This window comes from Gobio gobio, assembly GCF_949357685.1.
Source record: "Gobio gobio genome assembly, chromosome: 19".
NCBI lineage: Eukaryota > Metazoa > Chordata > Actinopteri > Cypriniformes > Gobionidae > Gobio > Gobio gobio.
In genome coordinates this window covers 9,032,622-9,050,899 of record NC_137112.1, presented here as the reverse complement: position 1 = coordinate 9,050,899, position 18,278 = coordinate 9,032,622, and the positions used below count along the sequence as shown (strand labels likewise).

General features: G+C 38.9%; 1 protein-coding gene across 1 annotated transcript in view; it reads right to left on the bottom strand.

Annotated features, from left to right (window-relative positions):
* Window positions 1–18,278, bottom strand: part of ccdc3b (coiled-coil domain containing 3b) — a 44,775-nt gene that overhangs the window by 7,620 nt on the left and 18,877 nt on the right. Inside the window, exon 2 of the mRNA XM_079844255.1 lies at window positions 10,230–10,404. Within this exon, the coding sequence (XP_079700381.1) occupies window positions 10,230–10,404 (175 nt within the window). The remainder of the gene's footprint in view (window positions 1–10,229; window positions 10,405–18,278) is intronic.

Below are 18,278 nucleotides of genomic sequence, written 5' to 3'. Positions count from 1 at the left end.
CTGACATGGGAAATGTTATTGCTTAATTATATTCAATATCATAGCCAGTTTCACATAAAATGCACCCAGGACTGATTGGATGATTACAGTTTAAAATTAACCTAAAATGAAAATTCTGTCATCATTTTATCACATTAATGCCATTCTAATGTAGTAAAAAAAAAAGGAATTTAAAAAAATTGACAGGCAAGAATTTAATTAATTGTATTGAAAGAGAGACCAGTATATTCTTCTAAATTTCTCCTGTTGTTTTCCACGGAAAAAAAAAGAAAGTCATATAGGCTTCGAGCAACTTGATGCAGAGTAAATAATGTCAATTATTAATCTCAATTTTTATTTATGGGTCAACTGTCTGTACATTACATAAAAAAAGAAAAAAACAAAGAAAAAACAACAACAACTGAGAACTTGTCATTTACTTTCAGAATATATTTTGCTTTTCTTGAATAAGTAATATAAATTGAATCATAAAGGAGACTAATGATTTTATCGCCTTCACGCCAATTACTGATACAAGCAGAAAAACTGTAATTCATGTAAATCTAACCCATTCAGATTGCATTACCGTAACTGAAACATTTCATGTGAATTTACAACCCCAAATCAGAAAAAGTTGGTACAGTATGGAAAATGCAAATTAAAAAAAGAGAAGTGATTTCTAAATTAACTTTGACTTGTATTTCATTGCAGACAATATGAACACAAAATATTTCATGTTTTGTCTGGTCAACTTCATGTCATTTGTAAATATGCATCCTTTCCTGTCATTCAGACCTGCAACACATTTCAAAAATAGTTGGGACAGTAAAGCATTTACCACTTTGTAATGTTGCCATTCCTTTTCACAACACTTAAAAGATGTTTAGGGACTGAAGACACCAAGTGATGAAGTGTTTCAGGTGTAATTTTGTCCCATTCTTCCTGCAAAAAGTCTTAAGGTGGGCAACAGTACGGGGTCTTCGTTGTCGCATTTTGCGCTTCAAAATGCACCACACATTCTCTTTTGGAGACAGGTCGGGACTGCAGGCAGGCCAGTCAAGTACCCGTACCCTCTTCCTCCGCAGCCAGGACTTTGTAATGTGTGCAGAATGTGGTTTTGCATTGTCTTGTTGAAATATGCATGGACGTCCCTGGAAAAGATGTCTTCTTGAAGGCAGCATATTATGCTCCAAAATCTCTATGTACTTTTCAGCATTAATGGTGCCTTCACAGAAGTGCAAGTTACCTTTGCCAAGGGCACTGACACAACCCCATACCATGACAGACCCTGGCTTTTGGACTTGTTGCTGGTAACAGTCTGGATGATCCTTTTCTTCTTTGGTCCGGAGCACACGGCGTCCATTCCTCCCAAAAAATACCTGAAATACTGATTCATCTGACCACAGTACACGTTTACAATGTGTGATGGTCCATCCCAGATGCCTCCGAGCCCAGAGAAGTCGACAGCGCTTCTGGACACTGTTAACATAGGGCTTCCTTTTGGCACAGTACAGTTTTAACTGGCATTTGTGGATGTAACTACGTATTGTGGTACAAAGGTTTGCCAAAGTAGTCCTGAGCCCATGTGGTGATATCGCTTATAGATGAATGACGATTCTTGATGCAGTGCCGCCTGAGGGATCGGAGATCACAGTTGTTCAGCTTAGGCTTGCGCCCTTGTCTTTTACGCACTGAAACTCCTTGAATCTTTTAATTATGTTATGCACTGTTGAATGTGAAAGATCCAAATCTCTTCCTATCTTTCTTTGAGGAACATTGTTTTTAAACATTTCAATAATTTTCTCACGTATTTGTTGGCAAACTGGCAATCCTCGGCCCATCTTTGCTCCTAAAGGATTAGACCTTTCTTGGATGCTGCTTTTGTACCAAATCATAATTACAATCACCTGTTGACATCACCTGTTTCAAATCACATCATTATTTAACCATTTTACCTCATTACTAGCCCTAAATTGCTCCTGTCCCAACTTTTTTTGAAATGTGTTGCAGGTCTGAATGACAGGAAAGGATGCATATTTACAAATGACATGAAGTTGACCAGACAAAAAATGAAATATTTTGTGTTCATATTGTCTGCAATGAAATACAAGTCAAAGTAAATTTAGAAATCACTTCTTTTTTTTTTTGTTATGTTTTCCTCACCGTCCCAACTTTTTCTGATTTGGGGTTGTAGTAGGGATCTACCAAAATGAAAATTCTGGGCCCAAACCAAAATTTCTGGATACACTTGGCCGAGAACCAAAAGCAAAAATGACTTTTTAAAAATAATTAATTTTTTTATTTTCGTTTTTTGTATAATTGTATTATTATTAGAATTTTTTATTAAATTCAATAATTTTACTGAATCTGAAGGTAAAATAACCACAATTTTATTTAAGGTAACAGACAATAGAAAATAACAGAAAATAGGCCTATATTAAAATAATATTAAATATCAATATATTAATATCAATATATATTTTTTTTTTCAGTTCTATGCAACAGAATCAGATTTAATAAATTCATTTTTTGACCAATTATCAAAATAAAGTATAGTCCTAGGGTAAGCGTCATTTTAACCCAGCACGGCTATACCATACCATATTACAGCACAGTAGGGCTATTGCAAACAGAAACAAGTCTAGAGAAATTTCATGTCGGCACACACACGGAGCGGAGAGCCCAGCGCACTCTCCTTGATGCTCTGATCTTGCACTCTGGCCTCTTCTGACCTGTCATAGAGAAGTTCATAGAGGTGTGATCTCAGTCAGCAGCTTTTCAGGAAATATATCCCTCTCTTGGGGTCTGTGAGGGTTGAAGAAGTAGTATGGGTCAGAGATGAAGGAAGCATATTTCTCTCTTGTTCTAGGATCATCCCCCTCCACACTCCACAGAAGTCGGGGTCTGCTTTCATGGTACCGCATGGTCCTCTGGGACTTAGCTTCAGACATTGGACTATGTTAAGTGAGAGCATGAGTCGTGGTGAAATGAGCAATCCACATTCTTATCTGATCCAGAGCAATGTTGTCATTTAGCATGGTCCTATGATGTAAGTTCTACTTAGGGCCGCTGAAGGTGTTGGTCATGGTGAGATGATACTACCCCTTCCTTTTTCCCGGGTGCCCTCCCTCCAGCCTTGCAGAATATAGCCATAAAATGTGGAAGGTATGGGCAGATAGATGAAATAAAGAGGACCTTGTCGCTACAAGACATCTCAGTTATCTCTAGCACTCTCCAGAGTAGAAGGTGACTCTTTCACACGTTGCCCTTCCCGGTACAGAGATCATTGAAGTAGTGGGACTTCAAATCTGTGTCGCCAGTACCAGAGGTATCTCAGCAAGCAATAGCCATCATTTCACCATCTCGGGTAACTATAGACCCGATATAGCCCAGCTATGAGTAACTCACTCTTGCCAAAATAACTTTGAATTTGGTTACATGTTGTTTTTGCTAAATTAACTTGTGAGATGTACGTATGATATTCCAACATGTAAGCAAAGTCGACAGTGATTACAAGGTGTTTGGTTACATTTCTTTGCCATGTTCATGTTCTAGATAACTAGTCTATTCTTGGCCTACGGTTAGATGTCTAAAATTTTCACTGACGGCCAAATTTTGCCTTGTTTTAGCAACCTAGAGTTCAGGGCTGTGTTTGGATGGCTATTAGATGTCTTTTAAACACAAAATTGCTTGCTGGGGTGTAATTGATATTGATGCCCCTCCCTTGTAAAAGTGGGCATGGATAAAGAGATTGGTCATGGCCACCTCTTTTGTCGCACTCTTACGTCTGTCGTCCCTTCCAGTACATAAGATGTGAAGGCCGTTGCCGCTCCCTATTGTGATAGGCAGTTATAGTTGAGGAAGTCTGGGCAATACCGGCCTAGCTGTTACAGGAGAGGAAGGTTGGCCTTCCACTGCTTGTGTCCCACTTCCTCATCTGTTGCTTCCAGTACCTGGAGTACTAAGGAAGCATTTACAAGCTTTCTGTATATTCACATATGTATGGCTAACGAGTACAGAGGTAGTATCAATGTGCTTCCCCTGTAATCAAATACAGTACAGATTGGGAAGATTGGGCAATACCCACGCTTGCGTACAACTCCCTCATCTGTCGCCCCTCCAGTGTGGACCTGGAAAAGTGGACATCATTGCCTTTACTTTGTCCTCCCATCCCACACTTTGGCCGGAGGTGGATTTGCTTCTCAATAGAACTTTAGGAATAGTCAACCATCAGCCAATAAGGTTTAAAGGTAAAGCGCAATTATTGGCCCTCCACAATTATTAATTGGGAATTAAAACAGGGTATTTATATTCCCCTGTGAATGGGTTGCTTTTAATAATGCCCCTCTTCAAGAGGCGGAACGAAGGTCGGAGCGGGCACCTTGACAGAGTGAAGGTGGACTGAGCCTCTTGTCGGTCGCCCTCTCCAGTACGTAAGTCTGGAGATCAGTCTGCTGAGATGTTACCTTGCTTGCTTCCTTCGGTAAGGTTGTTCCTAGAGCTTAAGAGGTAGTAACGGATTAGGATGTGTAGAGTTGAGGTGAGTGGTTCTGTGTCTCATCAGTTGTCTGGTTCAGCTTATTGCAGTGTTATCGACAACATAGCTAGGGCCATGAATTCCCTGGTAAGTTCTGCTACCAGGAGCAGGTTAGCATAGTAAGAGCATTAAGCCTCTGGATTTCACTAGAAGAAACTATCCACAGGAAAAACTATCCACAACGTGTCAGGAACGACTGAATGGCTTAGCAATGATTTCTATTGAGCAGAGAGTCAGAAGATCCCTGAACATGGAGGATATAATTAAGGATCTTGCTGAAGCCAAAACCAGGCATGCCTGCGGGTCTCCTTCAGACAATGAAGCTGATGACATCTAATGCAGGCACACTTTTATACGCACAGAAGCTCCATGTGACGTCATAGGACTAGCGTCTACCAACTAGTTGACGTGTTTCACATGTGCTTGAGACACCGTTCATGCCTGGTGGCGTTCCCTTTGTAATGATGCAGCATTTATATCACTTGAATCAGTATTTGGTCCAAATACAAATAATTTTTTACCATTAAGTACTAGCAGCTTAAAACTATTTGGCTATAAAGATTCAAGCAACTTTACAAAATATGCCAACAATAACATACTTTTCATAGAAACCTCCCACAACCCAATGTGGAGTCGCAATCCTCGGAGGATCTCTGGTTTTAAGTTTAAACATACCACCAACATTATAAGAAACATGTTCTCCCAAGTGAAAAGCTAAAGAAGAAAAGATGTCCAAAGAGGAATGTTAATATCCCTGCAATCATTTCTCTTAATTCTCTTGAGACTTGGACCCAGACATAAACTACACTTAAACTACACTTTGGAAGCAAAATAGAGGTTTAAAAATGTCAGTAAGTTTGGTTTCTCGAGAGAAGTTGCCTACTTATTCTTGCAGGATTTCTCTGGCAGACTAGCTGATGTTTAGACACATCTTCAACTGAAATGTTGATTTGTGTGTTCAGCATGCAATAGCCGCAAAAACTTCTCTGGAGCCCCTGATGCTTTCACAAGCCAAGAGAACCACAAACAGACATGCAAAAGACCCGAACAAGCAGTACTGCCATTCCACTCTTGTTTTCTCACTATGGTGAGTCTGTCTCCCTAATAACATCCATCAATGGGCATACAGACAAGCACACAGCAAGTCTCTCTAATTAACACTACAATAAACATGCTCCAGGTTGATTCTGATTGAAAGCAGAACAGAATTGTCAGCAATATTCTCTGCTTTGTGCAAAGATCATTAGTCATGTCAGGGCATATGTTAATTAATTTATTTAGGTTACAATTTATTTCGATATTCCACTTTAGAAACTCTACTAACTACAGAGCATGCATGCATTTTTTTCCAAGCACATTTTACAAATTCCAAACCACATCAATCTTAATAACTACTATGATTTATTTATAAGTGATGGGACCCAGAATTTTTTTTGTTGTATTATTTAGTATTTTTTAATGTCATTACATTGTTTAGACAGCATATTTAGAATTTTTTTTTTGTTGAAAACATTTATTTTATTCATATGTTAGGATATGTCCTCTGTAGCATACACCACTTTTCAAAATAAAATGGCATAAAATTGCATGTATAGGCAAAAACAATGGGATTTATTTTTAATTCACCAATCAATTTTTAGGATTTTTTTTTAAAACCAAACTTAGTTTAAAGATGATTCTTTAAACTTTGTTTCATGAACTTTGTTATGAAAGATATAACGAAATGCATTGATATAATATTTTACTTTATGCAATATGTGGGTAAAATGGCCATACTTGGATTTTCCCATTCAATACAATGTATCAATACACTGCATCTAATTTGCATATTCATGTGTTCTTGGTGCAACATGTAAAGAAAATAGAAGTGTAATAATGGGAGGAATACTTGGCAACATTTACATAATAATATCTAATATTTTATAGGAATATTGATATGCAATTTCTTTCCCTATTCACTTGTTGTGTCTCCAAAATGCCTGATAAACATTCTTTAAGTCCTGGCATCCATACAGTGGACATGTATGAACTCAATGCCCTGCTTTGTAACAGAAAGTCATATTTTGATAAGACACCCCATAACATTTTTGTTGATTTATAGCAAACAATTTGAAAATTAATCCGATTTAAATTATAATTACAAAATATTATCATATTATCAAAATATTATCATATTATCATAAGAGTGCTAAACATTAATGTCAGCCGTTTTGAAAGACCAAGAAGTTGTTGTCCTGGTGAAACCTCCAAACATTTGGTATCTCTGCAAAGCCCCGAATGTGCTCTTTATAGGACATCCAGACTGAGACTTAAAACTGTGACATGTATGATGTCAAAGAAATTCACTAAAATATAATGTCCACTACATGGACAAAAGTCTATTCCTGGGTCCCAGGAGGATATTGTAAATGAGACCTCATTTTCAGATGTGCATAATTATTAAGCTATTTTCTTTTTCAGAGATTTTCTTTTTCAAGTAAAATGGGCCAAGAAAGAGATTTAACTCACACTGAAAAGTCAACAATTAATAAATGCCCATGAAAAGCATGCAAAACCAATGCAGTACTAGAAACTGCACAATTAAGGTATGAACACTGGACAGTGGAATGCTCATTGGGTCAGCAAGGTCACAAAAAACAAACAAACAACAAAACAGGTTGAAAGTGAGCCACACGTTAACTGCAAAAGACAAGAGTTACTTGTGGTTTCACACTTATTTCTTCGCCTTAATTCTTAGTCTCCAGTGCCACCATAGTCCAGAACTGCAAACGTCTCGGTTACGTATGTAACCCTCGTTCCCTGAGGAGGGAACGGAGACGTACGTTTCCTTGCCACGTCAGCTGTGCTGCCTGGAACGCGGAGTTCAGTCTTGGCTCCTGCAGCAGTAACATAATGCGATGTTGCCAGCGTACTTCCTGATATACCCACGAGGTGGGGCGGAGTTACGCATGCAAATTCCGCATGCCCATGGCATTGGCACTGCCATTGGGCGCTGTTGAATACGAAGAAGATGATTGGCTTCTAAGCGAAACCCCCATTCGTTAGTCACTAACGTACGTCGTAGTGACTGAACGAAAGGGAACTACATAGAGTCTCCAGAAGTACAAGTGAATTACCTCATTAATTTACAACTACATGTCAACTAACTTTAATTAGAGTATTGTAGACTGTTAGGTTAGGGTTAGGGTTAGTAGAATAAGTTGACATGTATTTGCACAATAAGAATGTCTGTTGGGGGTGCATCAAAATAAAATGTTAGCAGATATTAAGCAGACAGTTTACTCTGAAGTAGCTGACATGTAGTTGCAAAGTTAGTCAAAGTTAGTAGAAAGACTAAAATGGACTAATAAAGTGTTTGAAAAAGTAATTTTCAAGGAGTCTATAACAGAGGTTTTTAACGGATTGGTTGTAATCCAAAAATGAGTTGCAAATTTTATAATCTAATAAGATTAAAACACTTAATTGCTAATTCAAATTTATCCGATAAACACCTAAACTCCCTTTTTATCCCACTAGCGAACTTCGAACTTGGTGTTTGTTGGCGTTTGAGTGATCAGTGTAAATGCAGGCACGCTAAACATGGTTCTGTGTTTGATGTGGCCACTGTAATAAGTCCATGATTAGTCTTCGTAATGGTCTTATCGTCCTGGCGACAGATATTTTGCTATACTTGTTGTATAAATACAAAACTAACGGTGCTAATCCCTTCGAGAACTGTAGTATAATTTGTTAGAACTATTATATGAAAAAAAAGCTACAAGGCAATCATGCTGTACTAAAGCTTTAATAAGGCTAAAACTGTATATCAAAAGCTAACATTAGTTGCATTTACAAATAACAGCATATCTACAAAGTACGAGACAACTACAAATAAAAAAACATACCATTCTGAAATGTCCTGTAACAGCTGTTCTTGCACAGGTTCTGCTCAATCCTCTTCACTAATGCCGCGTTCCAGGCAACCCGTAACTTGTGTTTTTCCAACCTTCTACCCGTGAAAGTGCTCTGGAACGGCAGTCAAACCTGTGACTCCCCACCCATGAACTCGTACTAGATCGATGTGCTCCCAGTTACGCTTTGACATCACATAGCCCGCGAAACAACAGTGGATACAAATAACGTGTAATAAATGTTATAACAGCTTCTCTTGCTATATGTGCCGTTTTTTCTCCTCCATTTCACTCAAATAAGCAAGGAGTAAGCACTTTTGGTGATAGAAATGATTGTAATGAGCATAAGCCCCGTACGGTCCACCATGCTTTGTTTACATCTAGCTACCGCTCAGGCAGTTTAGCGTGACTTTGCCTGGAACGCTACAAAGTTGTGAGTCGTGGTTTGAAGTCGTAACTTACGGTTTTAAAAACCTGCCTGGAACGCAGCATAATATTCTCTGGGTCTGATTTGGGCTCAAATTGATAAGGCAATATTGACGCCAATGTTTATTACAATACACATGAGCATATGCAACTAGCCATAATGGTAAGGGGCGTGACGTTTCCGGAAATGCGTGCACTAGGCGGTTAGTGAATCACAACTCACGGGGCCAGGTGAGCATTCTGAGCCATTGCGTATTTCTGAGGGAGGGGCTTCATAGAACCAGGAAGCTCTCTAGCCATTTTTAGGGACTTAGCGTTGTAGAATAAAAGTAAAATATGTGAAACGAAGCATGAACCCATGTTACAGTGCACCCCATACACTCTCAAAAAAAAAAGAGTACAAAAGTGTACCCTGTAAGGTACAAGTGTCCGTCACTGGGGTGGTACCCTTAAGGGTAAGTTTTTGTACCTCTAAGTCAGGGGTAGGCAAGTTCGGTCCTAGAGAGCTGATGTCCTGCAGAGTTTAGCTCCAACTAAGCCACCACAGTATAAAACTCATGGCTCCCAGCATGCATTGCAGCATTAATTATGTCACCATTGTTGAGATTCATATGCTGATTCTTGATATCTGTGTGCGTCTATACTTTCCCCCCTAGAATGTATTTAAAAATCAAAATTCAGAATGTCTGACCTGTGGCAAGAAAGTAGTGTTGGTGAATATTATTTATTAACATTTTTAGTCAGTGATGAGTTTAGTCAAACATTTTTATCCATGATAATATTTGTTTATGGCTTCTTTTGATTTGAACAGATTATGTGTTTTGTTAACACTGTAACAAAAAACACAAACTCACATAAAAAGTTAAGAGTCAAACTGCCCAACTAAAGGAAACACTCATCTCCATAATAGTGACCAAACATTTTCAATAAAACATCAACATCTAAACCTCTGTTAATTCTCAATAAGAGCTTCTATAGATGTCTTTCAGGGTTGAAGCCAAACTCTGCAGGACAGCGGCTCTCTAGGACCGAACTTGCCTACCCCTGCTCTAAGTAGAGGAAAACAATGGTATAATTGTACCCTAAGGACCAATCGTTTACCTTTAAAGGTACAGTTATACGTTTTGTTCCCCAAGGAACAAAATTTTACCTTCACTGTACCTTTTTTCTGAGAGTGTAAACAGAATCAAGCCTTTGAAAAAAGCTGATTAACCACCCCTTTAAAATATGTCAGTGCCATTGTTTTGTCTCAAGATGCACACCAGTAATGTTTTTTTTCTAAGGCATGTTTATAAATGTTACTTAAATGTCCTATTTAAGCCCTGCCTGTGAAACCGGGACATGGTGTATTTTTTGGTGTATTATTTTATTATTTTTATATATTAAAAGTAGCTTACTCGGTTGTCCTCCTGGACCTCCCAATCTGGGGTGTACATGTGAACCTGGGTGCCAGCAGTGCAGTTGGAAAATTGAAACAAGCTGGCAAACATGCGGTGGTTCTCCGGTGTGTCAGGGAAGATGGGGTCCTGGAAGTTGACTCCGTGAGGAATGATACTGTAGTTTTCGTCCATCCTGAGAAGAAACGTAACACACACACAACATTATATGAAAAATAATAATCATCATGTGTGGAATATGATTAAAATATGATTTGAACAAACCACTTACTCTAAATATTAAACTCTTCCCACACCATATATGCTATGGTCAGGAATGATAAATTATCAGGCTTATTGAAAAGAGGTGTACTATGACTTTTCTAAGCAATTTGACTTATGATTTCACAAAGTGGATGATAAATATATATATATAACCCAAACCATATCCATATCATAGAGCTTTAGGGTGGTCTTTTGACTAATTTGAGCCAGTAACTAACCATCTAGAAGCTACTTGGCACTTTAGTGAATAGCTACATCCTCAAAACCACTTGGAATACCCATCAATGGCCTTGCAAGACGCTAGCGTCGTGAAAAAAAAGTAAAAGCTTGCTTTATAAGGCATATTTTTGGCCTGTTACAATGTCCATACTCACCATAGAGGGTTTTATCAAACACGAGGAACAAAATTAGCACTACAAAAGCATGCTACACTACAAAACTCGCACAATCTTTGTGTATTTGTGTTTCTCCTGTGTGGGCCTCAGTGTTGTAATAGTTCACCACCACTTGGGACACTTAATGTCAATGACCCATATGTTTTTACACATGGAAGCAGCCAAGGAGAGGGGAGGTACCGATAAAGGGTATGCTGGGACAGCTCTGTTTGTGTTCTTTACATGTGTGTGTTTGTATTAGAGTTGTATTTGTGTTCCTTAAGTATTAGCTAAAGTTTTAAGTATTACGTTTAAAGAAAATAGTGAGTATTAAAAACATACATAGTAAAAATAAGAGGTTAATTATACAGCATAAGTGTCACAAGAATTATACATATAGCTTGTTCTTTCTCTTGGATCTCTATCTATGTGAGTGAAGCATTCATTACTTATGACTGGCATTCAAAGCTGCTCTTTGGCGGGTCTCTTGCTGTTTCGGCCTGCAGGCTTGCAGAATTTCACACATCAACACACACATGCACACAAACCTCCCAGTGGTGAGGAAATGAGGAAAGCCTGTTATCAAAGTTTCAAGGGTGGTTTTAAAAAGACTAATGAAAAAAACATGGTTACATTGGCACAATGTGGGGAAATGAGACATGCTTTTCATACAGACTCTTCACAACGCTTGTTCTCCCCTATTCAGTGTGTAATTTGGCTAATCAGCTTACAGGAAAATCTCTCACATTTCATGCCCCGTATATGTGTTTGTGGTCCTTTAAGACATCAAAATACAAGCTTAAAGGATTAGTTCACTTCACAATGAACATTTCCTGATAATTTACTTACCCCCATCTCATCCAAGATGTTCATGTCTTTCTTTCTTCAGTGGAAAAGAAATTAAGTTTTTTGAGGAAAATATTCCAGGACTTTTTTTCACTCCATTGACTTCCTTGGCAACCAAAATGTTGAAGGTCCAAATCAATGCAGTTTCAAAGGAAGGGCTTCAGAGACTCTTCTTGATCCCAGACGAGGAATAGGGTCCTATCTAGCTAAATGATCTGTCATTTAAAAAATATAAATAAATAAATTACATACTTTTTAACCTAAATTGCTCATCTTGCGCTGCACTTCGACGTAACATGGATTGCACAATCGAGTCGGAAAGGTCGCGTTACACTCAAAAAAAAAAGGTTCTATATGGCACTTAAATTGGTTCTTCGCTCGTAATCATAGGGGAACCTTTTTAAGTGCTGTGTAGCACCACTTTTGGTGCTTCAGTGGTTCTTCACCGGTTCTTTTGCTAAGGTGCAAAAGTGACATAGGTGCTATATTGCACTGCTACCATATACAGAACATGTTAAGATATGGTGCTATATATAGCATCAAAAGTGGTTCCTCTATGATTACGACGAAGAACCACTTTTAGTGTCATATAGAACCTTTTTTTTTTTTAGAGTGTAGACGTAGGCGGAAGTACCGCCCCAAGCGACTAATAAAACGCCCTTTACCAAAAAACACTCCGGGCCCTATTTTAACGATCTGAAACGCAAGTGTCAAAGCGCGAAGCGCAAGTAACTTTGTGGGCGGGTCTCGGCGCTGTTGCTATTTTCCCGGCGGGATAAATGGCTCTTGCGCCCGGCGCAAATCTAAAATGGGTTGGTCTGAAGTAGCTTCATTATTCATAGGTGTGGTTTGGGCGTAACGTGAATAAACCAATCAGAGCGTCATCCAACATTCCCTGTAAAAGCAGGTGCGCAAGTTCCATTATGGATTGCTATTATTATGGCGTATTTACCAGGAGCGGTTCACAGCCGAGGAGACTGATGTGCTTGTAAGAGCAGTGAAAGACAGAGAAGTTGTGTTGTATGGGGATGGGAGAAACCCACCCAAAATAGCGTCGGTTAAACAGGCGTGGGAGGAAATAGCCACAATTGTTTCATCAGCTGGCATCCCCAGGACGTCGCACCAGTGCCGCAAGCGCTACAATGACATCAGAAGACGGGGAAAGTCCAAGCTTGCCAGCATCAATCGGGCACGCCGTGTAACGGGAGGTGGATCTGCCTCTACTCAGGACCTGACGCCAGCAGAGGACATCGCTGCGTCCACCCTCACCGATTTTTTTTCCTGGTTCTTGACGGACAAACCAATTTGTTAGATGTCCTTATATACATATATGTCTTGCCAGAAGTTGCCACTATTGGGCAAACAGGTCTCCTTAATTATTAGACTACAATTAGCCTGAATAATTTGTAAGCTAGATTTATGCCTATTTTTTCACATCTACGTGGCACACCACAATGATTTCCGTCATCTCATGTGTTAATATTTTTTAGTGTAACAATTTATGATTTGCAAAAATAACTGTTGCATCTGTGTAGATTACATGAGCAAAGTGTATGCGCGTTGTGCACGCTATACATTATGGTCAAGCATGCGCCCTTAAAATAGCATAATGAACAACGTGCAACGCGCCACTGACTTTAGACTAGGTTTTTTCTGGTCAGTGGCGCAATTGTTTAATGGAACAGCAAAATAGCACCAGGGATTGTTTGCGCCGGAACACGCCTCCTTTTTTGCGCTGAACCGCCCAGGTAGCGCAAGTTCATTCACTAGTTTAGCGACGTGCTTCTGTGGAGGGAAAAGCGCGCTTTGCGCGGGTGCAAAATAGGAATGACACATGCGTCGGTGTACAAAGTCAATTGCGCTGGGTGCAAGATAGGGCCCTCCATCTTCAACCTCAAAATCATCCGACATCGTTGTTTTACCTTTTTTTTTTTTTGCTAAAGGACGTCTGTATTATGGTGCGTTCACACCAGATGCGAATGAAGCATTAAAGGGATAGTTCACCCAAAAATTTAAATTCTGTCATCATTTACTCACCCTCAAGTTGTTCCAAACCTGTAGGAGTCTTTTTCTTCTGCTGAACACAAAAGAAGATATTTTGAAGAATGTTTGTAACCAAGCAACTATCTGATTTGTTCTTTGTGTTCAGCAGAACAAAGAAACTCATACAGGTTTGGTACAACTTGAGGGCCGAGTAAAGGATGAAAGAATTTTCATTTTTGGGTGAACTATCCCTTTAAAGGGTTAGTTCACCCAAAAATGAAAATTCTGTCATTAATTACTTACCCTCATGTCGTTCGACACCCGTAAGACCTCCGTTCATCTTCGGAACAGAAATGAAGATATTTTAGTTGAAATCTGATGGCTCTGAAAGGCCTCCATTGGCACAATGCACGGTTCACTCTCAAGACCCTTAAAAGGTACTAAAGACGTCGTTACAAAGTCCATCTCACTACAGTGGTTCTACAATAACTTTATGAATCGGCAAGAATAGTTTTTGTGCGCAAAAAAACCCTAAATAACGACTTATATAGTGATGACGATTTCAAAACACGGCATCATGAAGCTTCGAAGCGTTATGAATCAGTGAGTCGAATCATGATTCGGATCGCGTGTCAAACCGCCAAACTGCTGAAATTTGGCGACCCAAACTGCTGTTTCGACTCACTGATTCATAACGCTTTGAAGCTTCATGATGCCGTGTTTTGAAATCGTCATCACTATATAAGTCGTTATTTAGGGTTTTTTTGCGCACAAAAACTATTCTCGCCGATTCATAAAGTTATTGTAGAACCACTGTAGTGAGATGGACTTTGTAACGACGTCTTTAGTACCTTTTAAGGGTCTTGAGAGTGAACCGTGCATTGTGCCAATGGAGGCCATTCAGAGCCATCAAATTTCAACTAAAATATCTTCATTTGTGTTCCGAAGATGAACGGATGTCGAACGACATGAGGGTAAGTAATTAATGACAGAATTTTCATTTTTGGGTGAACTAACCCTTTAAGTGCGAGTGATTTACATGTTAAGTCAATGCAAAGACGCAAATTGAACATTTGGCGTGCGAAACGCATGATTCGCGTGAATCCCGCAAGTTGAAAAATCTGAACTTTGGCGGATATTCGCGCCACGTTAACCAATCAGGAGCTTGTTCTTGTAGTGTATATTGAGACTACAGCTGGCTAAAGCCAGCAAATTGAGCTTATTCACTGTATTTTAAAACAATCCATGTCAGCCATTTCGCAACGAGACTGGAGCTGCCTGGCAGAAGCCCCTTCCATGACGTGAATTTGAGTCTGTTGTGAAGTAAATGTCATGTGCGAATGAAGCGCGTAAACTCAAAATGTTCAAGCGTCCAACGCATGAATAGCGCAATTTATTCACGCAAGTCGCCTCTGGTGTGAACGCACAATTAGGCTTGAGCACTTTGCAAACATTTCTGCCTATGTCGAGCGTGGCCTTTCCGACGTGATTGCGCAATCCTTGGCACGTAGCAGAGCAGGGCAAGATGAGCAATTTAGGTTAAAAAGTATATTTTTTTAAATGACCGATGGTTTCGCTAGATAAGACCCTATTCCTCGTCTGGGATCGCGCAGAGCCTCTGAAGCCCTTCCTTTGAAACTCCATTGATTTGGACCTTCAACATTTTGGTTGCCATGGAAGTCAATGGTGTAAAGAAAAATCCTGGAATGTTTTCTCAAAAAACTTAATTTCTTTTAGACTGAAGAAAGAAAGACATGAACATCTTGGATGAGATGGGGGTGAGTAAAATATCAGGACATTTTAATATTGAAGTGAACTAATCCTTTAATGGCTTTTATGGAAAACACAGTTACTCAAAACAAATGATAAGTTAATGCATGTGCATATGTTAGAGAGCCAGAATTACAATGAGGCATCTTTTTTTTTATGGTTTATTGAACAGTCTGGATAATTAAGGCTTTTTCCCCATTGGTACTATATGATTAGGTATATACAATCATATGTAAGCTTTATTCATAGGTTTGTTGGCTTCAAATGCCATTGCTCTCAATGAGGGAAATCGGTTTGAGGTGAATGGTTTTCCACCTGGCTCCTTTGGCCTTTTTTCCCTGACGGAAACATTGGCCTTGGAACTTGACAGCAGAGAGTCCCTCCATCTGGATCTAATTCAGCCTCTTTAGAGGGGCATCACAAGCTCAGGGGCTTTTACAAAACCTGTGCTCAGTGCCAGACATGGAACATCTAGATCCAACTAGAGTTCCAGAATTCTCTGATGGATTTTAACTGAGCTTCAGAATTATTTTGTACTAAATGTCCAAGCCTTGAGTCTCAGCTTTAGCAAACTTTTAGTAAAAAGCTGTGCTGTTAGTTTTATGTGGAGAAAAATAAATATCTTTACTCTCCTCTTTTCTGTACAATGTCAGTTCATGGTGACCATGGGTGTTGAGCCCCTTAAAAAGCAAAAAAAAAGAAAGAAAAGAGAGCATATTTCTATGACATCTGTAATGCATTAGAAAGGCTATTATTAGTACTAATACTTAGTACAAGTGATTTGGAGAATGGATGGATGGAGTTGTACAGACAACTTTTAAGATCGTTTAAAAGGGGGTTTCTTGTCCTTTTTGGAGATTACCAGCTTGCCAGCTTGTTCCTTTCAGGAGCATCCTTCGAATTTTCTTCTTTTCTGTTTTTCTGTTGATGTCGGTGTTTTTATTAAAAAACATGTTAAGTAAATGGTGACAGAATTTCCATTTATGGAAGAACTATTCCTTAAAGGAAAATTAAGGCAAGATTTTATTTTCCAAGAACATTCCAAAGGACAAAGTGTCACACTGAGAATCCAAAAATAGGCTCTATGAGTAAGAGATAAATATTTAGTAAACACATTCTTACTGGCAAAGCGTTGAATACTTGCCTAATCAAAGTGCCTTTTTATTGTAAAGGTTTTGAGATACAAATGTTTAGATAAAGTGTGGATTACAGCAGGCTCTAGTGTGCAATGGAACATGTGATGGCATATCATTTCGCACAGTTTATGCTGCAACGTAATGCATTTTGTAAGGTAAGGATGTATGAACATCTTCCTACATTTCTTGAGAGCAGTGTTTGAAAGTGGCACCAGCCCTGTTGAATATTCTACCATAATTCTAACTAAAAACCAATACTATATAACTTTCAGATGGTTCCTCTTGATATCCTACACATGTTCATACATCTTCAGGATATAAGCTTAATAATTTACTGGCTACCCTCTTTTAAAAAAGAGACTCTCAAGGAAACCTGAATGTAGTTGTTCTGTGCACCATATTGCATTAATTATTGTTTCCATGCAGAGAGTCTCCAGTTTCTCAGGCTTTGATGGTTTGATGGTTTGACTGGTGAGAATTGTCTTGCCAAACTGGAACCAGCTGTCTGATTGGTTCATGGCTCAGATTCATGTCATATGGGACATTAAAAGTTAGAGAAGAAAAGTTTGGCATTGAGGCAAAGTCCAAGTCTGCTCAACAAGTGGGCCATTTTGAAGTTGTGTTTCCCTTTGTCTTCTTCGGAATTAAGGCAGTGCATGCCATGATGAATTGAGTATGGCTTTGTGGACTCTTGTTCGGAACATTTCACAGGAAATATGGAAGTCACAAGACAGCAGTATGGAAATGTTCACTACTTCAGCACCCATACAATGGAGTAAAAGTTCAGGATAAGAACCAGAACCAGAGGTCTTCTATTAGATCTAGGGATACATTTTTTTTTGTCATTATTACCCTCATACCATTCCAAAACCATACACTGTTGTTTTTCTGTTGGAACACCAAAAGAAAGCAGACTGAATACTCGTTCATATGATGAAAGTAAAATGAGATGCCATTGAGCTTTAAATATTGAAAAAACAAAAGCACACAAAAGTACCATAAACATGGTCCGTACAACAAATTACTGTATAACTCCTAGCCATCGTCGATATTCAGAATTTAACCCCTCCTCATTTAACCATTTTAAATCAAACATTGCCATTTTAAATGCCTTGACACCTAGGTTTGACCTCATTGACACTGGTATCGGTTCTTATGTGTGTCAGAACAATATGAATATTCATATAAGAATATACAGAATGGACGAGATGTGTGTGCAAGCTCATCACATGAATAACTGCTTAGACTGTTCTTAGATGTTCTTAGACTGTTCCTCAAACAAAGCTATCATATGGCAATTCCAGAGTTCTCTCGCAGCACACATGCATGACAGAATCTTTCACCATTACTCTAAGTGAAACATGCTGGAGAGTAACTTGACCTCATGAACCCAAAGTGAATTTGTTCACTGAATGACATCAGGACATGTCTCAATGGTTTTACTGTGAAATACAAGAGATCAAGAAATGAGGGACAAGCTAACTTCTTTAGGCAATGTCTCTGAAATCTAGAGTTGTAGGATTTTTTTTTTCATCAAATGCACAAAAGACTCCAATGATACTGTCTTTATGTACAATGTAAGGGAGGCTAGTCTACCTGTCTCAACAAGCCCAACACCCCAAGCACTTTATTGAGAAATGAAATCAAGGGTAATGTGGAGAATGTTGGGGAGAGGT